The sequence below is a fragment of the Eretmochelys imbricata genome, chromosome 5, assembly GCF_965152235.1.
Source record: "Eretmochelys imbricata isolate rEreImb1 chromosome 5, rEreImb1.hap1, whole genome shotgun sequence".
In the NCBI taxonomy this organism is placed as follows: domain Eukaryota; kingdom Metazoa; phylum Chordata; order Testudines; family Cheloniidae; genus Eretmochelys; species Eretmochelys imbricata.
The window spans coordinates 542,395-567,759 of record NC_135576.1 but is presented as its reverse complement, the minus strand read 5'-3'; the positions used below and the strand labels follow the sequence as shown (position 1 = coordinate 567,759).

Here is a 25,365-nt window from a genome sequence, read left to right as displayed (position 1 = left end):
GGAACCAGATTGCTGCTGGCACTTCACATTAAAAAGGTCACAGAGCAGGTTTTAAACTATGGGCTGGGGAAAGCCGACAGGTGGAGAGGAGCACATGGTTTGGACAGAGACATCCCTTGGGGAGGAGCTCTTAATGGAGATTCTCTGTGTCTTAGTAAGAATGTGCGCTAAGCAGCTGGCTGCTGTAATGTCCTCTTTGGACATAAATGCTGTTCTGCTTCCCATAATTTACACTGGCATTATCAGCTGCAAGTGCTGATTGTTTCTTCAGACTGAGGTCAAAGGCCTAGAGTTTTTCAAATATTTCTGTGGCAATATCTTGTGCAGTGTCCTATCAGTGTAAAAATCCAAGAGAAAGTACTGACTCCCTTTTAAAAAAAAAAACAAAAACAAAAAACAAAACCTATAATACTTACGGGAAAAAAAAAATCTCGCTCCCTTAGTTGAAGCATCAGTGGCCAAAGAGAGTTATAGATCATTAGCGTTAATATAGTCTAAATGCTTCTGAACTGGATCTGAGGTTAAAATGGTCTCACTCAGTACTCTTGCCTTGTTTTTTCTGCAAGTCATGTCTTCAGCCACAGACCAGTCCTAGTAAATAGTTGCATCAACTTTTATGCTTCAGTAAGAATGGTGTTGCATGACAGCATGGAACAGTTTGCAAAGTTCAGCAGCAGACCCTTTATTGTCATGAGGAGGTGACACACTAACTTTGAAGAGAACCTGTGTTACTTGAAGCTGCTGCACTACATGAGTTCTGTTTGTGATTTTCAGAAGAAATGTGCTGATTCAAATCTCCTTGTCCATGATTGCTGACATCTACGTCACTCCTACACAGGCTGCAGCATGCATGGTGCTCTCCTTTCCTACTTTGAGCAATGAGCTCATGTCCTTTTGGCCCATCAGGATTCAACGGTCTTGTGTTTCAGCTTAGTGACTATACATCAACTCCGAGACGATCTTGGCCTTATCCACCACAGCAGAGAACTGACCATGAATCGGTGTTTGAGGGAACAGTCTATCTGTAGAGCAGTGTAGTCACCCTGATTGTTAATTTTCCACCAAGTATCAGGATTTTATCAAGACTCCGATTTCCCATGGTTCAGCGAGACTGAAGTAGCCAATGTTAGCAAATCTAGAATTCCCCAGTCCTTTGGTTATGTTGCTACTCACTGCCTTTTCTGCAATGAGGAACCTTCATGTGGGGCTCATTGAGGTGATCATAACATGAGCCAGACAGTCCAGCTGCTCTTGAAAGGCCTCAGTAATATGCATTTAAGGTAAACGGGTTATTCTGGCACACCGCCATGTTCTGTAACGTGCAGCTTTCACCACTGCCCTGCCTAGCTACGGAGACAGCGTGCCACACAAGTGCTGACTCCAGGCACAGAGGTTCTGCTGAGAAGGGCTTCTCCCTCCATTTTCAGACTAGCCCCAGGGCACCGCTGGAGAGGGACTTTGTTTCCTTGTTGGCTGCATATTGAGGCCACGAGTCAGCTGTAAACTGTGTACATTTCTCCACGACACATTTGTACAGCATGAACGTGGCTGGTGTTTTTGATAAACACAAGGCCGTGATACAATGATGATGGAGCCCCGTGTTCTGTCTGGGAGAGTCAGGTGTAGCAGGCTCTGGAGAGTGGGGTGAAGAGTCTTTAAGCACACTGTCTGTCACTATTTTCTTCACAGAGCTTTTTGGTGCACACCAGGGGACGGACAGACAGACACGGGTTCCTGCTGGAGTCTGAAATTGTTTTTAATAGCAGGCCCTCAGTTTAGGAGATCTTCAGTTCGAACAGCATGTCAGCCTCCCCCTCAGCCACCAAAACCCTTCCATTGGCTTTGATTCACAAAGTTACCTTTTTTTATTCTGATTTCTCTCCATCCGTTCTGTTTTCATCCCCTGAGCTTCAGCCTCGACCGCTCTGGTCCCCCTCCTAGGTGTCTTCCCTTGATCTGAAATGTAACATGATCCAAAATGACAGGTTTCAGAGTAACAGCCGTGTTAATCTGTATTCGCAAAAAGAAAAGGAGTACTTGTGGCACCTTAGAGACTAACCAATTTATTTGAGCATGAGCTTTCGTGAGCCACAGCTCACTTCATCAGATGCATACCGTGGAAACTGCAGCAGACTTTATATATACACAGAGAATATGAAACAATACCTCCTCCCACCCCACTGTCCTGCTGGTAATAGCTTATCTAAAGTAATCGTCAGGTTAGGCCATTTCCAGCACAAATCCAGGTTTTCTCACCCTCCACCCCCCCACACAAATTCACTCTCCTGCTGGTGATAGCCCATCCAAAGTGACAACTCTTTACACAATGTGCATGATAATGAAGTTAGGCCATTTCCTGCACAAATCCAGGTTCTCTCACTCCCTCACCCCCCTCCAAAAACCACCCCCATACACACACAAACTCACTCTCCTGCTGGTAATAGCTCATCCAAACTGACCACTCTCCAAGTTTAAATCCAAGTTAAACCAGAACATCTGGGGGGGGTAGGAAAAAACAAGAGGAAATAGGCTACCTTGCATAATGACTTAGCCACTCCCAGTCTCTATTTAAGCCTAAATTAATAGTATCCAATTTGCAAATGAATTCCAATTCAGCAGTTTCTCGCTGGAGTCTGGATTTGAAGTTTTTTTGTTTTAAGATAGCGACCTTCATGTCTGTGATTGCGTGACCAGAGAGATTGAAGTGTTCTCCGACTGGTTTATGAATGTTATAATTCTTGACATCTGATTTGTGTCCATTTATTCTTTTACGTAGAGACTGTCCAGTTTGACCAATGTACATGGCAGAGGGGCATTGCTGGCACATGATGGCATAAATCACATTGGTGGATGTGCAGGTGAACGAGCCTCTGATAGTGTGGCTGATGTTATTAGGCCCTGTGACGGTGTCCCCTGAATAGATATGTGGGCACAATTGGCAACGGGCTTTGTTGCAAGGATAAGTTCCTGGGTTAGTGGTTCTGTTGTGTGGTATGTGGTTGTTGGTGAGTATTTGCTTCAGGTTGCGGGGCTGTCTGTAGGCAAGGACTGGCCTGTCTCCCAAGATTTGTGAGAGTGTTGGGTCATCCTTTAGGATAGGTTGTAGATCCTTAATAATGCGTTGGAGGGGTTTTAGTTGGGGGCTGAAGGTGACGGCTAGTGGCGTTCTGTTATTTTCTTTGTTAGGCCTGTCCTGTAGTAGGTAACTTCTGGGAACTCTTCTGGCTCTATCAATCTGTTTCTTTACTTCCGCAGGTGGGTATTGTAGTTGTAAGAAAGCTTGACAGAGATCTTGTAGGTGTTTGTCTCTGTCTGAGGGGTTGGAGCAAATGCGGTTGTATCGCAGAGCTTGGCTGTAGACGATGGATCGTGTGGTGTGGTCAGGGTGAAAGCTGGAGGCATGCAGGTAGGAATAGCGGTCAGTAGGTTTCCGGTATAGGGTGGTGTTTATGTGACCATTGTTTATTAGCACTGTAGTGTCCAGGAAGTGGATCTCTTGTGTGGACTGGACCAGGCTGAGGTTGGTGGTGGGATGGAAATTGTTGAAATCATGGTGGAATTCCTCAAGGGCTTCTTTTCCATGGGTCCAGATGATCCAAAATGGAACTCCTTTCCTCTCAAGCCCTTCCTGCATTTTCCTTCACTGTTGAAACATCTTACCTATAAGTCACTCAGACCATTAACTTGTGAGTCATAAGAACGGCTGCACTGGGTCAGACCAAAGGTCCATCTAGCCCATTATCCTGTCTTCTGACAGTGGCCAAAGCCAGGTGCCCCAGAGGGAATGAACAGAACAGGCAATCATCAAGTGATCCATCCCCTGTCGCCCTTTCCGAGCTTCTGGCAAACAGAGGCTAGGGACACCATTGATGGACCTATCCTCCATGGACTTATCTAGGTCTTTTTTGAACCTGTTAGTGTCTTGGCCTTCACAACAACCTCTAGCAAGGAGTTCCACTGGTCTTTGAATCTTCCCTCTCCCATGCCCCCACATCAGGCTGTGTTTTCCTGTCTGTTTCTAAAATCTGATCTTTTTGATTCTGTACATCCTGCAAAAACTCTTGTCCCTCATCATCATCTCAGATTTTAATTACTGTAACCTCGTTTTCACTGGCTTTCCAATCCCTGACAGGCTACTGCACAAGCCAGTGTAGCCCCTGCAGCAGAGTCTAACCTGCTGTTAGCCCTACCAAAGTAGTGGCTGGCCGCTTGGTTTGCAGCCTCCAGTAGCCAATGAGAGGGAAGGGCAGCTGCTTCAGCTGCATAGAGTGAATGGCAGAACAGCATGGGGCATGGGCCCATCCCTGCTGCGTCACTCTGTACGGAAGCACCGCCCCCGCGGCCATCAAACTTTTTCCACAGTCTCCTCCTCTCTACTCATTTTCACCAGACAAATCAGCGTCAGGTGCTAACTCCCTACCAGACAAGGACAATGCTCTACAAAACTAGAACTTTCAGTCTTTAAACTGGACAAATAGCCTCCCTACCTTTGAGTGAAATGACCCTAGATTTGGATCACTAACATTACCCTGCACTCCCTGAGGTACACCACCTTTCAAAGCAATCAGAGGAACTGTTTGGATTTTAGAGCATGTGCAAGACTTTAGCTTTTGAAGCATATAAAATGGCAGGAATGGAAACCCTGTAGTTTTTCTGAATTGACACATGTGTTGTATAAAAATTAGGGCTGTCAAGCAATTAAACAAATTAATCGTGTGATTAAACAATAGAATACCATTTAATTTAAATATTTTTGGATGTTTATTACATTTTCAAATGTATTAATTTCAATTGCAACACAGAATACAAAGTATACAGTGCTCACTTTATATTTTTGTTTACAAATATTTGCACTGTAAAAACAAAAATTGCATTTTTCAATTCACCTCATACTAGTACTGTGGGGCAATCTCTTTATCATGAAAGTCGAACTTACAAATGTAGAATTATGTACAAAAAAAACTATTCAAAAATAAAACAATGTAAAACTTTAGAACCTGCAAGTCCACTTAGTCCTACTTTTTGGTCAGCCAATCGCTCAGACAAACAGTGTTGGTTACAATTTGCAGGAGATAATGCTGCCCGCTTCTTATTTACAATGTCACCTGAAAGTGAGAATAGGCGCTTGCATGGCACAGTTGTAGCTGGAGTTGCAAGATATTTACGTGCCTGATGCGCTAAAGATTCATATGTCCCTTCATGCTTCAGCCACCATTCCAGGGGACATGCGTCCATGCTCATGATGGGTTCTGCTTGATAATGATGCAAAGCAGTGCGGATTGACACATGTTCATTTTCATCATCTGAGACAGATGCCTCCAGCAGAAGGTTGATTTTCTTTTTTGGTGGTTTGGATTCTGTAGTTTCTGCATCAGCGTGTTGCTCTTTTAAGACTTCTGAAAGCATGCACCACGCCTCGTCCCTCTGAGTTTGGAAGGCACTTCAGATCCTTAAACCTTGGGTCAAGAGCTGTAGCTATCTTTAGAAATCTCACTTCGGTACCTTCTTTGCGTTTTCTCAAACCTGCTGTGAAAGTGTTCTTAAAATGAACATGTGCTGGGTCATCATCTGAGACTCCTATAGAATCCTAGAATATCAGGGTTGGAAGAGACCTCAGGAGGTCACCTAGTCCAACCCCCTGCTCAAAGCAGGACCAATCCCCAACTAAATCATCCCAGCCAGAGCTTTGTCAAGCTGGGCCTTAAAAACCTCTAAAGCACGAGCAGGAGTGTGTGAGAGGGGAGGGCTCCTGCCTTATACTGAGAAAGAGGGGCAATCAGCGGGTTATCTCAAGTGCCTATACACAAATGCACAAAGCCTGGGAAACAAGCAGGGAGAACTGGAAGTCCTGGCAAAGTCAAGGAATTATGATGTGATTGGAATAACAGAGACTTGGTGGGATAACTCCCATGCTGGAGTACTATCATGGACGGATATAAGCTGTTCAGGGAGGACAGGCAGGGCAGAAAAGGTGGGGGAGTTGCACTGTATGTAAGAGCAGTATGACTGCTCAGAGCGCCAGTATGAACTGCAGAAAAACCTGAGAGTCTCTGCATTAAGTTTAGAAGTGTGAGCAACACGGGTGATGTCGTGGTGGGAGTCTGCTATAGACCACCGGACCAGGGGGATGAGGTGGACGAGGCTTTCTTCCGGCAACTCGCAGAAGCTACTAGATCGCACGCCCTGGTTCTCATGGGCAACTTCAATCACCCTGATATCTGCTGGGAGAGCAATACAGCGCACAGACAATCCAGGAAGTTTTTGGAAAGTGTAGGGGACAATTTCCTGGTGCAAGTGCTGGAGGAACCAACTAGGGGCAGAGCTCTTCTTGACCTGCTGCTCACAAACCGGGAAGAATTAGTAGGGGAAGCAAAAGTGGATGGGAACCTGGGAGGCAGTGACCATGAGATGGTTGAGGTCAGGATCCTGGCACAAGGAAGAAAGGAGAGCAGCAGAATACCCTGGACCCTGGACTTCAGAAAAGCAGACTTAGACTCCCTCCAGGAACTGGTGGGCAGGATCCCCTGGGAGAATAACATGAGGGGGAAAGGAGTCCAGGAGAGCTGGCTGTATTTTAAAGAATCCTTATTGACGTTACAGAGCCAAACCATCCCGATGTGTAGAAAGAATAGTAAATATGGCAGGCAGCCAGCTTGGCTTAACAGTGAAATCCTTGCTGATCTTAAACACAAAAAAGAAGCTTACAAGAAGTGGAAGATTGGACAAATGACCAGGGATGAGTATAAAAATAATGTTCAGGCATGCAGGAGTGAAATCAGGAAGGCCAGATCACACCTGGAGTTGCAGCTAGCAAGAGATGTTAAGAGTAACAAGAAGGGTTTCTTCAGGTATGTTAGCAACAAGAAGAAAGTCAAGGAACATGTGGGCCCCTTACTGAATGAGGGAGGCAACCTATTGACAGAGGATGTGGAAAAAGCTAATGTACTCAATGCTTTTTTTGCCTGTGTCTTCACGAACAAGGTCAGCTCCCAGACTACTGCACTGGGCAGCACAGCATGGGGAGGAGGTGACCAGCCCTCTGTGGAGAAAGAAGTGGTTCGGGACTATTTAGAAAAACTGGACATGCACAAGTCCATGGGGCCAGATGCGTTGCATCCGAGAGTGCTAAAGGAGTTGGCGGATGTGATTGCGGAGCCATTATCTTTGAAAACTCATGGCGAGCGGGGGAAGTCCCGGATGACTGGAAAAAGGCTAATGTAGTGCCCATCTTTAAAAAAGGGAAGAAGGAGCATCCTGGGAACTAAAGGCCAGTCAGCCTCCCGTCAGTCCCTGGAAAAATCATGGAGCATGTCCTCAAGGAATCAATTCTGAAGCACTTAGAGGAGAGGAAAGTGATCAGGAACAGTCAGCATGGATTCGTCAAGGAAAAGTCATACCTGACTAACCTAATTGCCTTCTATGACAAGATAACTGGTTCTGTGGATGAAGGGAAAGCAGTGGACTTGGTGTTCCTTGACTTTAGCAAAGCTTTTGACACAGTATCCCACAGTATTCTTGTCAGCAAGTTAAAGAAGTATGGGCTGGATGAATGCACTACAAGGTGGGTAGAAAATTAGCTACATTGTCGGGCTCAACGAGTAGTGACCAATGGCTCCATGTCTAGTTGGCAGCCAGTATCAAGCGGAGTGCCCCAAGGGTTGGTCCTGAGGCCGGTTTTGTTCAATATCTTTAATGATCTGGAGGATGGTGTGGATTGCACCCTCAGCAAGTTTGCAGATGACACTAAACTGGGAGGAGTTGTAGATAACGCTGGAGGGTAGGGATGGGATACAGAGGGACCTAGACAAATTGGAGGATTGGGCCAAAAGAAATCTGATGAGGTTCAGCAAGGACAAGTGCAGAGTCCTACACTTAGGACGGAAGAATCCCATGCACCGCTACAGACTAGGGACCGAATGGCTCGGCAGCAGTTCTGCAGAAAAGGACCTAGGGGTTACAGTGGACGAGAAGCTGGATAGGAGTCAACAGTGTGCCCTTGTTGCCAAGAAGGCCAATGGCATTTTGGACTGTATAAGTAGGGGCATTGCCAGCAGATTGAGGGACGTGATCGTTCCCCTCTATTCGACACTGGTGAGGCCTCATCTGGAGTACTGTGTCCGGTTTTGGGCCCCACACTACAAGAAGGATGTGGAAAAATTGGAAAACGTCCAGCGGAGGGCAACAAAAATGATTAGGGGACTGGAACACATGACTTATGAGGAGAGGCTGAGGGAACTGGGATTGTTTAGTCTGCAGAAGAGAAGAATGAGGGGGGATTTGATAGCTGCTTTCAACTACCTGAAAGGGGGCTCCAAAGAGGATTGAGCTCGGCTGTTCTCAGTGGTAGCAGATGACAGAACAAGGAGTAATGGTCTCAAGTTGCAGTGGGGGAGATTTAGGTTGGATATTAGGAAAAACTTTTTCACTACGAGGGTAGTGAAGCACTGGAATGCGTTACCTAGGGAGGTGGTGGAATTTCCTTCCTTAGAAGTTTTTAAGGCCCAGCTTGACAAAGCCCTGGCTGGGATGATTTAATTGGGGATCGGTCCTGCTTTGAGCAGGGGGTTGGACTAGATGACCTCCTGAGGTCCCTTCCAACCCTGATATTATGTGATTCTATGGAGATTCCACCACCTCCCTAGGTAACCCATTCCAGAGGGGAACATTCCATTCCATTCGAATAGAGGGGAACAATCACGTCCCTTGATCTGCTGGCAATGCTCCTACTTATACATCCCAAAATGCCATTGGCCTTCTTGGCAACAAGGGCACACTGTTGAGTCCTATCCAGCTTCTCGTCCACTGTAACCCCTAGGTCCTTTTCTGCAGAACTGCTGCCGAGCCATTCGGTCCCTAGTCTGTAGCGGTGCATTGGATTCTTTCGTCCTAAGTGTAGGATTCTGCACTTGTCCTTGTTGAACCTCATCAGATTTCTTTTGGCCCAATCCCCCAATTTGTCTGTCACTCTGGACCCTATCCCTACCCTCCAGTGTATCTACCTCTCCCCTGAGCTTAGTGTCATCTGCGAACTTGCTGAGTGTACAATCCATCCCATCATTCAGATCATTAATAAAGTTGAACAAAAAAGAGCTTTTTAAAAAATGACTTTTAGGGGGGCTTATAAATCTAGAACACCTGGTTCAAATGTCTCCACATGTGGGTCACTAACCCCATCCTGTACCCTTGTGAGGCACATGAAATTTCAAAGAAATCTGACTAAGCATGTTGACTTTAGAAGACTTAAACCAGTTGACCTTTAAACAGATGTCATAATGCAATGCTCCCGTGTCCCTATAATACTGTGTCCAGTTCTCGTTTCCACACTTTTAAAAGAATGTTGACAAATTGGAAACGGTTCAGAAAAGAGCTTCAAGCATGAATAGAGGTCTGGAAAACGCTCCCCCCAGCGGGAGATTGAAGAAGCTCAAATATTTATTTTAACAAAGAGAAGGTTAAGAAGTGGTTTGATCCCAGTTTACAAGTACGTGCAGGGGGCGAAGATTTTTCACGGAGGGCTCTTTGATCTAGAAGACAAAAGCATAATGAGACCCAACGGCTGGAAGTTGAAGCTAGATAAATTCAGACTAGAAATAAGGTACAAAATTTGAACAATTAACTATTGACACAATTTACCAAGGAATGTGGTAGATTCTCTGTCACTAAGTCTTTAAATTAAGATTAGGCATCTCTTTCCTAAAGATCTGCCCTAGCTTGACCACAAGCTGTTGGGCTGGATGCATGAAGGTGGGGTTCTCTGGCCTGGATTCTGCAGGAACTCAGATGGCATGGCTATAATGGTCCCTTCTAGCTTTACAGTCTACAAATCTATGAAAATGCTTCAAAGACTAAATGTTCTCTGAAGCTTAAGATGTTGTGACCCATGGTGCCCGGGGCAGCCCTCACTGAAAACATCAAGGTCAGGACAGGTTGCAAAAGGGAGAGCAGATTCTCCCAAAGACTGGTGATTAACACTGCAGTAAACTCTCCTCTCACTCTCTCACGTTATCAAAAAGCAAAAAACGAAATCACGCAGCCCCTTTTATTGCATTCTAGTTCTCTGGCTCCCAGTCAGCACCTAGGTCCAGTACAGTGAGAAGTTATTTAAAACTCTTCACAAAATTTTCTTCTGATTTCCAAATGGCCAGTCACATTACCAGGCCAGTATTAGGTTGGCTCTTAAGAAAGAAAACAAGGAGAGTGTTGATAAAGTAATCAGATCCATACAGAGACTTCAGAGTTTACACATGAGGTTCTTAGCAGTATTGGTGAGTTTCCTGGCTTGAAAGTCCAGCTGAAACTCATCCACAGCTTGAATGGGTCATTTAGTCCTTTGTTCAGAGCTTCAGTATAGCAAAGTTCCTCCAGAGGTAAGAAGCTGGAATAAAGACAAAATGGAGATGATGCAGCTGCCCTTTATATTCCTTTTGCCAGGTGGCTTGTACTTCCTGTGTCCCAAACACAAGCTTTACAGCACCTGGCATGGAAAAGCCTTAGAGTTTTATCGATAAGCATGCCCTGCTGAGTCACAAAGTGTAGTCCTGGCCTTTCACTGGGTTCATTGTACAGCTGATGACCCTTGATAGACAACTGTCTCGTTATGGCTTTGGGGGAAAGTGTTGGGGGAAGGGGACTGGACTGAATAACACAAGGGTCAGAATGTGGAGGAGACTTGGAATTAGTTTCTGCAACTTTGCTTAAAGTATCAGAAGCGTGCATCCCAAGCAAGGGAAAAAAAATTCATAGGCAAAGGTTGCAGACCAAACTGGAGGAACAAACCTCTTAAACTGCTTATTAAGAGAAAGCAGAAAGCCTACAAGGAATGGAAGATGGGAGGGATCAGCAAGGAAAGATACCTCTTGGAGGTCAAAGTGTAGGGGCAAAACTGCCAAAAGCCAAGCAGAGTTATACCTTGAAAAGGAAATTAAAACCAGTAGCAAAAGGCTCTATAGTCATATCTTAAAAAAACAAGGAAAGGAGTTGGACCACTAAGCACTGAGGATGGGCTGGAGATTAAAGACAAAGTAGGCCTGGCCCCATCCTAAATGAGTATTTTGCTTCAGTTTTTGGTGAAGATAATGTGGAGCTTGGGGGCAGTGGCAGGGAGGCTAATGGAAATGAGGATATGGAAGTAGAAATGACCATATATGAGGTGGAAGGCAAACTCAGACTGCTTCATGGGATCAAATCGGGGGGCCCAGATAATCTCTCTCCAAGAATATTAAGGGAATTGGCACATGCAATTGCAAGTCCAATAGCAAGGATTTTCAATGAATCCGTAAACTCAGGTCAGACCCTATGACCAGAGAATTGCTAACATAGGACCTATTTTTAAGAAGGAAAAAAAGTGATCAGGGATCTACAGGCCTGTTAGTTTGACCTCAATTGTACGCAAGGTCTTGGAACAAATTTTGAAAGAGAAAGTAGTTAAGGACATAGAGGTAAATGGTAATTGGGCTAAAATACAACATGGTTTTACAAAAGGTAGATCATGCCACACCAACCTGATCTTTTCTTTGAGAATATAACCAATGTTTTCAACAAAGGAAATACAGTAGGTCTAATCTACCTTGATGTCAGGAAGGCATTTGATACAGTTCCACATGAGAAATTATGAGTTAAATTGGAAAAGATGGGGATTAGAAGGAGAATTGAAAGGTGGATAAGGAACTGGTTAAAGGGGAGACTACAACAGGTCATACTGAATGGTGAACTGTCAGGCTGGAGGGAGGTTACTAGTGGAGTTCCTCAGGGATCAGTCCTGGGATCAATCTTATCCAACATTTTTTATTAATGACCTTGTCACAAAAAGTGGGCATGTGCTACTAGAATTTTCAGATGACACAAAATTGGGAGGGATTGTAAATACGGAGAAGGACCAAAATGTTGTACAAGAAGATCTGGATGACCTTGAAAACTTTGAAAAGGTAATAGAAATGGGGTGAAATGTAATAGTGCAAAGTGCAAGGTCATGCTAATAGGGACTAACAACAAGATTTTTTTGCTGAAAGCTGGGGATATATCAGATGAAAGGGAGACCTGGGTGTATTTGTCCATCCTAAGATGACTCTGAGCTGCCAATGTGATGTGGCCATGAAAAAGGTGAATGCAGTCCTAGGATGTACCAGGCGAGGTATTTCCAATAGTGATAGGGAAGTGTTACTTCCATTATACAAGGCACGGGGGAGACCTCATGTGGAATAGTGTGTGCAATTCTAGTCCCCCAGTTTGAATTAATCTCTCAAGCATGGAACAGGTGCAGAGAAGGGCTACTAGGATGATCCAATTAATAGAGCCACCTACCTTGTGAGAGGAAACTTAAGGAGCTTGGCTTGTTTAGCCTAATCAAATGAAGGCTGAGGAGAGATATGATTGTCTATAAATACCTCAGAGGGATAAACACCAAGGAGGGAGAGGAGTTAGTTAAGTGCCAGTTTGGACACAAGAACAAATGGGTATAAACTGGCCATCAACAAGTTCAGGCTTGAAATGAGACAAAGGTTTCTAACCATCAGGGGAGTGCGCTTCTGGAACAGACTTCCCAGGGGAGCAGTGGGGCAGAAAACTGAACTGCTACAACGGAGTTTCATAAGTTTATGGACTGCATGGAATTTTGAGATGTGGCCCATCGGTGACTGCTGTTGGCAAATATCTCCAATGGCTAGAGATGGGACTCTAGATCGGTAAGGCCCTGACTTAATACAGAGAATTTTTTTCCTGGTGTCTGACTGGTGGGTCTTGCCCACATGCTCAGAGTCTGATTGCCATATTTGGGGTCGGGAAGGAATTTTCCCCCAGGTCAGACTGGCAGAGATGCTGGGACTTTTTCACTTTCCTTTTCATCATGGGTCACTTGCTGGTTTAAACTAGAGTAAATGATGGATCCTCTGTAACTTGAAGTCTTTAAATCAAGTTTTAAGGATGCTAGTGACTCAGCCAGAGGTTATGGGCCTTTTACAGGAGTGGGTGAGTGAGGTTCTGTGGCCTGTAATGTGTAGGAGGTCAGACTAGATGATCATGATGGTTCCTTCTGGCCTTAAAATCTGAGTCTAACTTCCAGCCGCTAGATCATGTTTTGCCTTTCTCTGCTAGACTGAAGAGCCCATTATTAAACATTTGTTCTGCATGTAGATACTTACAGACTGATCAAGTCACCCCTTAACCTTCTCTTTGTTAAGCTAAGTAGATTGTGCTCCTTGAGTCTATCACAAAAAGGCAGGTTTTCTAATCCTTAAATCATTTTTGTGGCTCTTGTCTGAACCCTCTCAAATTTTTCAACATCCTTCTTGAATGGTGGACACCAGCACTGGACACAGGATTTCAGCAGTGGTCGCGCCAGAGCTAAATACAGAGGTCAAATAGCCTCTCTGCCCCTACACAAGATTCCCCTGTTTGTGCCTCCCAGGATCGCATTAGGCCCTTTTGGCCACAGTGTCTCTCTGGGAGCTCCTGTTCAGCCGATTATCCACCACACCCCCCAAACCTTTTTTTTTCAGTCACCGCTTCCCAGGGTAGAAAGCCCCATCATGAAATCATAGCCTGGATGCTTTGTTTCTAGATGTACACATTTAGCCATATTAAGACGAATATTGTTTGCTTGTGCCCATCTGTCAAGGCAGAAGCCCCACCCTGTCACTTCAAGTGCAGAAGTGCGGCCCGCAAGGATTTTAAAAATTAGTATTTCCCACCTTGTATTAAGCTCCCAAGGTTACAGCTCTTCTCTGACCTTGGCTTGGTAAATGCTGCCACCAACCAAATGCAAGAAAACCCCCTTGGACCCAGGAAGGAGCACTTGGGAATTCCTCCCTGTGGGGTACCCTCAAGCTGTTTCACCCCTGCTCCAAGGAAGAGCTGAGAAAGAAAACAAAGGAAATTAGCTGTGGCTGCCAGCTAATCAAACAACATGCACAAACCTCTTAGGACACCAAAAATCCAATCCTGTTCTTAAAAAAGGTAAATTTTATTAAAATCAAAAAGAAAGAAAATACATCTGGAATTTAGGCTTTTGCTAGATTTTAAAAGAGCAATTCCAAAAATCAAGCACCCAAAATAGCTTTCTTGGGGGTTTAGCTTAAAGGTTACAAGCAAACAAAAGCATCTGGGGTTAGCACAGAGGAGTCCACAAGCCAATAAGAAATAAAAGAAATAACCCTGATCGCGTCTAGCTAAACACTCTGATCTACGTACACATTGGAGTTCAGATAAGTAGTTCTAGGCATGATCTGATAATTTATGGTCATACCTGGCTTAAGCTGCTTATAGCATGGCTGCTCTGTCACTCCAGCCCAGAGAACAACAGATCAAGGGAAAGTTTCTTTTCCAATTTTAAAAAGTTCTACCTTCCCATTGGCTCTTTCGGTCAGGTGCCCAATTTTTTTCTTTCATTGGGGGGACTTTTTAACCCTTTAAAGGTAAAGCAATTAAAGAACAGCTACCAAGAGGGATTTTATAGCTAGCTGGCTGGCTGGGTGTCCATCAAAGGGAGCTCTCCCACCTTTATTTATCACACCATCTTACCAAGTGATCCAGATTGCTTTATGTTCGTGACCTGTCCTCTTCATTATTTACCACTCCCCAGATTTTTGTGATGTCATCTGCAATGTTTATAAGTTAGGATTTTGTTTTCTTCCAGGTCATTCATAAAAATACTCAATACTGCAAGGCCAAGAACTTAGCCATGTGGGACTCCATTAGATACACACCCATTTGATGAGGATTCCATGTTTACAATTGCATTGTGAGACCTATCAGTTAGCCAGCTTTAAATCCATTTAATGTGTGCCATGCTAATTTTATATCATTCTAGTATTTTAATCAAAATGTTGTGGTACCAACTCAAATCTAAGTATATTAGATTAGGAATATTTAGGAATATACTTAAGAATCTAAGTATATTACATCAGCGTTATTACCTTTATCGACCAAACTTGTAATTTCATAAAAAAGATCATTACTTTGGCAAGATCTATTTTCTATAAACCCATGTTGATTGGCATTAATTGTTATATTCCTTTAATTTTTTATTAATGAGTCCTATATCAGCCACTTCATTATCTTGCCTGAGTTTGATGTCAGACTAACAGCACTATAATTACCCATGTCATCCCATTTACCCTTTTAAAATATTGACACATTAGCTTTCTTCCAGACTTCTTGAACTTCCCCTGTGTTCCAAGACTTATTGAAAAATCAACATCAATGGTCCAGTGAACTCCTGAGCCAGCTCTTTTGAAACTCTTGGATGCAAGTTCTCCAGACCTGCTGATTTAAAGAAGTCTAACTTAGCAGCTGCTGTTTAACATCCTCCTGAGATACTAGTGCAATGGAAAGAGTGTTTTCATATTATATGACCACAATGTTTTTTACCAGATATAGAACGGAAATATTTATTGAACACTTCTGCCTTTTCTTCATTGCTAGTATTGATAATTCTGCCATTTCCATCTAGTAATGGACCAATACCACTGTTAGGGGTTTTTTTTTTGTTCTTAATATACTTTTAAATAATCCTTCTTACTGTCCTTAACTCTGCCAGCCATAGATTTCTCCTCATGTCCCTTTGCTTCCCTTACCAATGTTCTTATCACACACATTTCCTGGGACCATGAGTTTCCTCAATCGGGAACCCTGCTTTCTTTCCCCTCCAGTAATGGGCCCTTCTTCTAATGGATGTGTTTTTGGCTCTGTGTTAAGCCCCGGCCTTTCCAAGCCTCATACCCTGATAAATGGGGGAAGGGGTAAACCCCTTAGCGAAGCTGCTGTCTTGACCAGTGTGCTGCAGGATACCCAGTCGCCCCCCTAGTAATGCTCCATCTGTCTGGGGCTCACATGAGTCTCTTGGCGTGCCTCAGCTCTTCACACTTGCAGCACGTTACCCCTGGGACGTCACGCTTCTCAGCCCTGAATGGTTTCTCCTCAGTCCTTGGTTTGGCTTTGATCAGCCATTATGGTCTCTGGTATCTGAGACCCAGCGTCCTTTGTAACCCAGACCTCCTCAGGTGCCTGAGTGTTCTGTGCCAGCTAAAAGAAAAGGAGTACTTGTGGCACCTTAGAGACTAACCAATTTATTTGAGCATGAGCTTTCGTGAGCTACAGCTCACTTCATCGGATGCATACCGTGGAAACTGCAGCAGACTTTATATACACACAGAGAATATGAAACAATACCTCCTCCCACCCCACTGCTATTACCAGCAGGACAGTGGGGTGGGAGGAGGTATTGTTTCATATTCTCTGTGTGTATATAAAGTCTGCTGCAGTTTCCACGGTATGCATCCGATGAAGTGAGCTGTAGCTCACGAAAGCTCATGCTCAAATAAATTGGTTAGTCTCTAAGGTGCCACAAGTACTCCTTTTCTTTTTGCGAATACAGACTAACACGGCTGTTACTCTGAAACCTGTGCCAGCTAGTAATCCCCATTGTCTCTGACGCCCAGCGGCAGACCAGTCCTGCCCATGACACCCACCCCAGTTGGCAGGACCACCTGACTCCTTTTTCTTTCCTGTGTGCAATGGCTGAGCCTGTCTGGTTGCTGTCATGGGGGCCCCGCTTTCCATCCAGTCAGTGACAGGTTGTCTTAGGGTTGTCATTGCTCCACGTGCCGATCTGGGATATTGGCCATCTCACGCTTGAGACCGTTGTTAGCATTGCTCTGTGTCGTCCTCGGCCTTGATGGGAGTGTTCTCGGGTCCCACTCCTAGAACCATGTTGTAACGGTGGGCACGCCCTGCTGGAGGGCTCCCTGGCATCCAGTGTGGAACCAGAGTTATATCTCTGCCTCAGTTTCCCCTAATGGACTTTTAGTAAGCTCAGTGAGGCTTGTACACAGTGAACAATACATACAAGGGCTCTAGTTTATTGAATCAACTGCCAGACGTGGTAGGGAAACACGCCTTCTGTTTCTCCTGTCAGTCCCCTGGCTTTGCTCCCTGGGCTCTGCAGTCCCTCCCCTGTGGCCTCATGAGAGCCTGTAGAGCTCTGTAGTGCTGTCCTCTGGAGCATCCCATCTGTGTCCTGGGGCTGTTCCTTTCCCCAGGAGCCCCTGGGAGTAGCTGTCTGTCTAGCTCCTAGTAGCTTCCTTTCTCTGTTCTAGGCTTCAGCCTGAGCCATCCTAACTCTTTGAGGGCCAGGTGTTCTTGAGCTAGCTGCCAGCTACTTATCCAGTCAGCCATCCACAGGTGGATCAGGCTTGGCTTGTTCTCCTTAGCAGAGCCTGACACAGGAGGTCTGGATGTCTGCCTCTCCAGAGGGCCACCCCAGGACAGGGCTTCACTCCTGCTGCAGTTGATAAATTGACCTGGCCCTAACCATGCAGTACCTCAAGGTGCCTCTGCCCAGTTCAGAGAACCGTGCGGCTAGGAGGGGCTGCCAGGGTCATCTCATCCAACCCCCGGGCAGGGTGCAGGATTTGTTGCGTCTAAACTGTCCCAGACAGATGGCTCCAGGCTCCTTTTGAAAACCTCCAGCAAAGGAGCTTCCACAGCCTCCCAAGGTGTTTGTTTCATTGTCCTACTGTTCTTACAGGTAGGAAATGTATCCTGAGATTTAATCTAAATCTGTTCTGCTGTAGTTTGAACCCATGGCCTCTTGTCCTGCCCCCTTTTCTCCATTTTTCTTATGGCAGCCTTTTAACTATCTGAAGACCGCTGTCATGCCCCCCCCCCCTTAATCTTCTCTTTTCCAAACTAAACATACCCAGTTCCTTCAGCCTTTGCTCATATAGCTTGCATTCCATCCCTTTGATCATCTTTGTCGCTCGCCTCTGGATCCCTTCCAGTTTCTTTACATCCTTTCTATACGTTGGTGACCAAAACTGGACACAGTTCCCCAGCCTAACAACTGCCAAACAGAGCAATACGATCACGTCCTGTGACTTGCATGCTGTACCTCTCTTAATGCAACCTGAAATTGCATTTGCTTTTGCAACAGCATTGCATTGCTGACTCATGTTGAGGTTGTGATCCACCACAACGCCCAGATTCTTCTCTGCAGTGCCGCGAGCAAGTCAGTTTTACCCCATTCTGTATTTGCGCCCTTGTTTTTTCATCTCTTAGTGTAGCACCTTTAATTTGTCTTTGCTGAATTTCATTGTGATTTCTATAGCCCACTTCTCCAGTTAATCAAAATCCCTCTGAATTTTATCCTCCTCAGTGTTGGCAACCCGCCCTAGCTTTGTTTCATCTGAAAATTTGATCAGTCTGCTCTCTGGTCCTACTTCGAGGTTATTAATAAAGATGTTAAACACTGGACCCAGAGCAGATCCCTGTGGAATCCCACTTGAGACCTCCTGACATTCCATTAATAGCTACTCTTTGTTTGCGGTTGTTTAACCAATTGTGTATCCATTTAATAGCAGTTCTGTCGAGCCTGCATTTCTCCAGCTTCGCTATCAGAATGTCACCTGGGACTGGGTCAAAAGCCTTGCTGAAGACTCTAGGTATACTATGTCCACTGCATTCCCCCCAGCCACCAAACCAGTTACCCTCTCAAAGAAGGAAATCAAGCTGGTTTGGCATGATTTGTTCTTGGTAAATCCAGGCTGGCTGCTAGTGATCACCCCTCCCGGTATGCGCAAAGTGAATGTTTTATACATGGTTCTAGTAGTCTCTCAGGTATCAAAGTGAGGCTGACTTGTCGATAGCTCCCTGGCTCCTCCTTTTCTCCTTTTTTAAAGATGGGCCCTACGTTAGCCCTTCTCCAGGCTTCCGGGACCTCTCCGGTCATCCATGAGCTTCTAAATATTGTTGCCAGGGGCTCCGAGAGCTCTTCAGCTAATTCATTCAGTACCCTGAGGTGAATAACATCCGGCCTCGCTGATTTGAATTCATTCAGATGAGTCAGAAGATCTGACACGTTCTTTACTTGTCCTGATCTGCATGCTTTCCCATTTATTGTCTGTAATAACTTTGGTGCGAGTCTGATCACCTGTTATTTTTGGTGAGAAGACTGAAGCAAAGTAGGCACTGAGCAGCTCTGCCTTCCTCTCCTCTACCATCGCCAGCTCACCTTCTCCACTGAGCAGTGCACCCACACCATCCTGGACTGCTCTTCTGTGTCTGACAGATTTGAAGGAACCTCCCCCCCCGCCCCCTTCCTGTTGTCTCTAACATTCCTTGTCAGCTGTAACTCATTCCTTGCTTTAGAGTAGCAGCTGTGTTAGTCTGTATCCGCAAAAAGAAAAGGAGGGCTTGTGGCACCTTAGAGACTAACAAATTTATTTGAACATAAGCTTTCGTGAGCTGCAGCTCACTTCATCGGATGCATTCAGTGAGCTGTAGCTCACGAAAGCTTATGCTCAAATAAATTTGTTAGTCTCTAAGGTGCCACAAGTCCTCCATTCCTTGCTTTGTAACTCATTCCATTGCTCACCCTTTGTCATTTCCTTTTAGCTGGTGCACAGGCCACATGATTCCCGTCCAGTTAATTTTGAGAATAAGATTTTGCCACCATCTGTTACCCCGTTCCTGATGCCATCTCTTTCCGGGCCAGTCTCTCCTGGCTCTGTAACCCTCGGTAGCTCCTGCTTCTGGTACAGGAAGAGACCTCACAGGCTATTGTGCTGTCAGTTCAGTTCCCACCACCTTCCCCGCTGGTGGATTTTATTACTGCCTCCCAAGGCCCTTTATTCCCTAGGTCTCTGAATTCCCCAGCATTTGTTCCCCTGCAATCTAAGCCCACTGCGCAGCCATGTTCTGAGATGGTCTGTTCCTCGCTGTGTTTAATTCAGTCAGCTTGGGGTCAAAGTGTCCAGGTTCCCTCTCACTCTCCTTCTCTCAGGCAGCTCCTTGCTACCCGTAGTCAGGGCTCCTCCCTGGCTGAGTTCCTTGCGTTCTGCAGTGCTGCATTTTCTTCTGTGGAGTTTTCTTGGAGCAAATAGATGAAGACAAGACTGGTGACTTTCATGCCATTTGGGATCCTGTCAGAGGAACGATCCAACAGCCGCTAGCCTAGATCAGCAAAATGCTGATGCCTCAGGAACTCCTGATACTGGTGGAGAGCAATTGAGCAGATGACTCTGTGTAATCGGCTACCAGCAGCCAGAGCTAGAGCGGGGAAGCCTGGGCAATTCGCTAACGCAGAGTCCATCCTTCCTTGACACAGTACTCAGGGAGAGGGAGATGCCGGGTACGGGACTTGCCTGCAAGTAGGAGGGTGGTCCTGCGCTCTCTCCTGCAACGGGCCGTGGGGTGGAGAGAGCTCTCTCCACGTCTGTGCACCTTCAAAATTCAGTGCAAGTTTTTACCTCTGTTCATAATAGCTTTGGGTCTGGCTGCCTCCCCTCCTCCCTCCATTCCCTGGACACCTCAGCACACACCTTATTCTCCATCTCTCTGAGCCGTGTAGCTGCACGTTAGAAGTTCAGAGGGGAGTCTCCAAAGCTCTACACAACTCCACCCTCCTGCATCTCCTGTCCCCCTCGGCCTCCCTGTTCTGCCAAAAGCCCCTTCACCTCCCCCAGTCTCTTCTCTACTGTTCCCCCCTTCTGCCCCCCAGAACAGCTCCTCCATCCATCCCTGCACCTCTGTAATGTAACGTTCTGTTAGAAGAGACGCTGCTCTTGGGGCCAGGAGCCTGGGCGCTGAGGGGCCCATGCTGGGAGACTAGGGACCCAGGATCATGGGCCTGTGCTGGGAGAGTCTGCTCTGTTTTTCAGCCAGTGATTTTGGGCTGTTCCTTTCGGATGAGGACCCAAAGAAGGGGATTTGGCTGGAAGCTGGGAAGGCTCTGGACTACTACATGCTCCGCAATGGGGTAAGTGCAGAGTCCCCGCACATCCCTCCCCAAGCTCTGGCCTAGGACATGCCCTGCAGTGCGGTATGTGCTCTACCAGCCCCAGCCCCAGCCTGGGATTCCTTATGCTCTGCAGTGCCTGGTGCAGCCTGCTTCATAGCCCTGGGTACTCCCTCCGTCTCCCTGGCAGGGCTGTTCCTCGGGGGCGGGTGGGGTTCCCTGGTACAGAGGGGAGGGTGTGGTGACCACATGCCTCTGCGGGCGGGACCGCTCGCTGGCGCTAACATCGAGCGTCTGCTGCAGGACACCATGGAGTACAAGAAGAAGCAACGACCGCTCAAGATTCGCATGCTGGATGGGACAGTTAAAACGGTCATGGTGGACGACTCCAAAACGGTCACAGACATGCTCATGACAATCTGTGCCCGGATCGGTAAGGGAGGGAGCACTGTGCAGGCCAGAGCTGGGGGCAGGATGGGAGGGTGCGATATCCAGCTTGGAGAGGTCGGGGGGAACGAGGGGACATTGCTTGGCTGTGGGGTGGCGAGAGGATGGGGAGGAGACGTTGCCTGGTGAGGGGGCAAGAGGATGGTGTGGGCATATTGCCTGGCTGGGACGCAGTGGCGAGAGGATGGGGAGAGGGGGCGTTGCCTGGCTGTAGGGGGTCGGGGAGAGTGGGGGGCAGTGCCTGCAGGCAGGTAGAGTGTGCTGCCGTTCAGGGATGTTGCCCAGGCAGGGGGTGTCTGTGCCCCATAGGGCGTCTTGCAGGGATGCTGAGCTGGGCAGGGGGAGCTCCATGTTCTCCAGGGGCTCTCCGGCCCAGGGTGCCGGGCAGGCTATGATGGGCGTTGTGCTGTCTGCCCCTGCAGGCATCACCAATCATGACGAGTACTCGCTGGTGCGGGAGATGATGGAGGAGAAGAAGGAGGAGATCACTGGCACTCTCAAGAAGGACAAAACCTTGCTGCGGGATGAGAAGAAAATGGAGAAACTCAAGCAGAAGTTGCACACGGATGATGAGTGTACGGACCTGCACTGTGCTGGGGGCTCGAGGGGTGGGGCCAGCCTGCACTGCGGGCGGCAAGGGGGCGCTGTGGGGTGAGGCCGGTCCCGGGGGGCGACCGGTGCTGTGGATGGAGGGAGGTTGTCCCTGCTTAGTGTCTCTCAGTGCCTTGGGTCAGTCGGTCTGTCCCACGCCCTGGGGGGGACTGGCTGTGCGGCCGGCGCTCGGCCCTGCTCACGTTCTGTGCTCTCGGCAGTGAACTGGCTGGATCACGGGCGAACGCTGCGCGAGCAGGGCATCGACGACAACGAGACGCTGCTGCTACGGCGCAAGTTCTTCTACTCCGATCAGAACGTGGACTCCAGGGACCCGGTGCAGCTCAACCTGCTCTACGTGCAGGTACCTGCCCCCCAGCCTGCCTCTCGACTGGAGCCCTGCCGCCAAAGCTTAGCTAGTGACCCTTCCCCCTCCCCAGGCCATGCGGGTCCTCTCCAGCCTCAGCCCCGGGCTGCTCAGGGCTGGTGTCCTGGGTTCTCTGGCCCCGATGCTTTGGGGCTTTGCCGTGTGGCTTGCGCGCTGTTACCTGGTTCAGGGCAGCTCTCCGTGGCTGGGAGCCAGCGCTCTGCCAGCTGATTGCTCTCTATGCCCGCCGATGGGAGACTAGGAAGGACTTGGCTTAGTTTGGAGCAAGAGAGAATTAGGCCCTGTCTGTACTAGCATTTATGTCAGCAAAAGTCATGTCGCTCGGCATGTGAAAAACACCCCCTGAGAGACACAAGTTCCCCCAGCAACGCGCTCGTGTGCCCAGCACTAGGCCGGCGGGAAATGCTCTCTCACCGCTCGGGGAGTTGGTTTTATGATGTCGCCGGGAGAGCGGCTACATGAGCGACCTGATAGCAGCGCAGCTGCGTTGGTACGGCTGGGCCACTCTCAGCTCGCCACTGTCGACGTGGCCAGAGCTGGACGTTAGGCCTGGCTCTCTCCCCGCAGGGATGGTTCAGCAGGTGACCCAAGGAGGCTGTGGAGTCCCCGTCATTGCAGGGTTTTAGGAGGAGACCGGACGAACCCCGTCCGGGATGGTTTGGTGTCAGTTCATCCTGCTGCAGCAGGCTGGACTGGCTGAGCTCTTGGGGTCCGCCCTGTCCTGCCCTGCCCTGCCATGCTTCAGGTCAGCTTCCTGCTCCCTTCTAGCCCTTCCCCTGGGGAACTAGCATTGTCTGTGCTTTCGCGGGGTCGGGGGGGCAGCTCAGGCTGCTGCCCTGTGTGCGGGTGGGAGATGGGCTGCCCTGGTCTCGCACCTCCTGTCCCTCAGGGGCTGCTGCTTCTTAGCCCCAAGGAGAAGTGTTTGAGCGGCTAGTAATGCATCTTTCCCTCCCCACCATACACTCTGTGCAAGGCTAGGCCCCAGCTAGCTCCTGGGCCTGACATGTCCCCCACCCCCTGGCAAAACCACAAAGCAGCTTAGCCCCAAGGCAGCAAACGGTCACCTTCAGAGCGCTGGCCAGGAACAGGCTCCGTAACAGTCTCTGCAGATAGTCATGTTAAGCCACAGTGCAGGAACTGGCCCCCCAGCCAGCGTGTGGTTCCCTTCCCTTCTCCTTCCTCCGCCATCGTGTGACTCCCCTCCCTCCTGCCCCAGCCAGTGTGCGACCCCCATCCCCTCTTCTTCCTCCCTCCCTCCCTCCCAGCCAGCGTGCGGTTCCCTTCCCCTCTTCTTCCTCCCTCCCTCCCTCCCAGCCAGCGTGCGGTTCCCTTCCCCTCTTCTTCCTCCGCCCCCACCTCCAGCGTCTGGCTCCCCTCCCTCCTGCCCCAGCCAGTGTGCGACCCCCATCCCCTCTTCTTCCTCCCTCCCTCCCAGCCAGCGTGCGGTTCCCTTCCCCTCTTCTTCCTCTGCCCCCACCTCCAGCGTCTGGCTCCCCTCCCTCCTGCCCCAGCCAGTGTGCGACCCCCATCCCCTCTTCTTCCTCCCTCCCTCCCAGCCAGCGTGCGGTTCCCCTCCCTCCCCCCCAGCCAGTGTGCGACCCCCATCCCCTCTTCTTCCTCCCTCCCTCCCAGCCAGCGTGCGGTTCCCTTCCCCTCTTCTTCCTCCGCCCCCACCTCCAGCGTGTGGCTCCCCTTCCTCCTGCTCCAGCCACTGTGCAACCCCCATCCCCTCGCCTTCCTCCTCACCCCCAGCCAGCGTGTGGCTCCCCTCCCTCCCCCCCAGCCAGTGTGCAACCCCTATCCCCTCTTCTTCCTCTCCCCCCCCAGCCAGCGTGTGGCCCCCATCCCCTCTTCTTCCTCCCCACGCCCCAGTCAGTGTGTGGCTCCCCTCCCCCAGCCCAATGCCCCAGACTCACCCTTCTCCTCTCCCGCAGGCTCGTGATGACATTCTGAACGGCTCCCACCCTGTCTCCTTCGACAAGGCCTGCGAGTTTGCTGGGTTCCAGTGTCAGATCCAGTTTGGCCCTCACAATGAGCAGAAGCACAAGCCGGGCTTTCTGGAGTGAGTGTCCCAAGGAGCCTGCTGAGGCGCCTCCCGCAGGCCAGCCCACCCTCCATTTCCCCCCAGTGCAGCATTTGGCTCCTCACTACTGTGAGGGCAGAGCCCCCGGCCTGCTCCCTGCCACACCCCATTCTAGGGAGCTCTCGCTCGGGTACTGGGGCTACAGCCGTTTGGGCTCTGGGTACCTCTGCAGTGCGTAGGGGTCTGCTTTGGGGATGAGGGTCCTGACAGAGCCCTGAGCTGCAGGACCCCGGTTCCCCTCTTCGGCCTCTTCCATGTCCGCTATGCCCCAAGGGCTCTCTCCCTGCTCGTGCCCTGCCTGGGGCTCCTATGAGTGCTGATGCCAGGACTTGGCACTGGGGCTTATCCCAGGCCCATGCTGGGGGCCAGACAGGCCTGCGCCAGGCTCTGCCGGTAACAGCGGTTCTGCTGTCCTTGCAGCCTGAAGGACTTCCTGCCCAAGGAGTACGTCAAGCAGAAAGGCGAGCGCAAGATCTTCATGGTGAGTGTTCAGAGCTGGGGCAGGCCGCTGCCTGTGCCTGGCCTGGGATCTCTTCACCTGGCCTGAGCACAGCCAGGCCCTTGCCTCTCCCGAGGCTGCAGCGCCCAGTCCCTGGAGATGAGCCAGCAGCCTGGCGTGGCCACTCAGATGGGGCATCTGGGGCTTCGGTCACTTGGTGTGCGGCTGCAGCTGGGTTGGAGCCTGGTAGAATCCTAGAATATCAGGGTTGCAAGGGACCTCAGGAGGTCATCTAGTCCCACCCCCTGCTCAAAGCAGGACCAATCCCCAACTAAATCATCCTCGCCAGGGCTTTGTCAAGCCTGACCTTAAAAACTTCTAAGGAAGGAGATTCCACCACCTCCCTAGGTAACGCATTCCCGTGCTTCACCACCCTCCTAGTAAAAAAGTTTTTCCTAATATCCAACCTAAACCTTCCCCACTGCAACTTGAGACCATTACTCCTCATTCTGTCATCTGCCCCCACTGAGAACAGCCGAGCTCCATCCTCTTTGGAACCCCCTTTCAGGTAGTTGAAAGCAGCTATGAAATCCCCCTCATTCTTCTCTTCCGCAGACTAAACAATCCCAGTTCCCTCAGCCTCTCCTCATAAGTCACGTGTTCCAGTCCCCTAATAATTTTTGTTGCCC

General features: G+C 48.7%; 1 protein-coding gene across 2 annotated transcripts in view; it reads left to right on the top strand.

The window, feature by feature from the left end:
- TLN1 (talin 1) overlaps nt 1-25,365 on the top strand; it is a 135,787-nt gene that overhangs the window by 48,075 nt on the left and 62,347 nt on the right. For both annotated transcript variants that reach the window (XM_077816565.1, XM_077816566.1), the window contains exons 3-8: nt 20,652-20,749; nt 21,032-21,161; nt 21,598-21,750; nt 21,988-22,130; nt 24,089-24,216; nt 24,658-24,718. In XM_077816565.1, the coding sequence (XP_077672691.1) occupies nt 20,652-20,749; nt 21,032-21,161; nt 21,598-21,750; nt 21,988-22,130; nt 24,089-24,216; nt 24,658-24,718 (713 nt within the window). The remainder of the gene's footprint in view (nt 1-20,651; nt 20,750-21,031; nt 21,162-21,597; nt 21,751-21,987; nt 22,131-24,088; nt 24,217-24,657; nt 24,719-25,365) is intronic.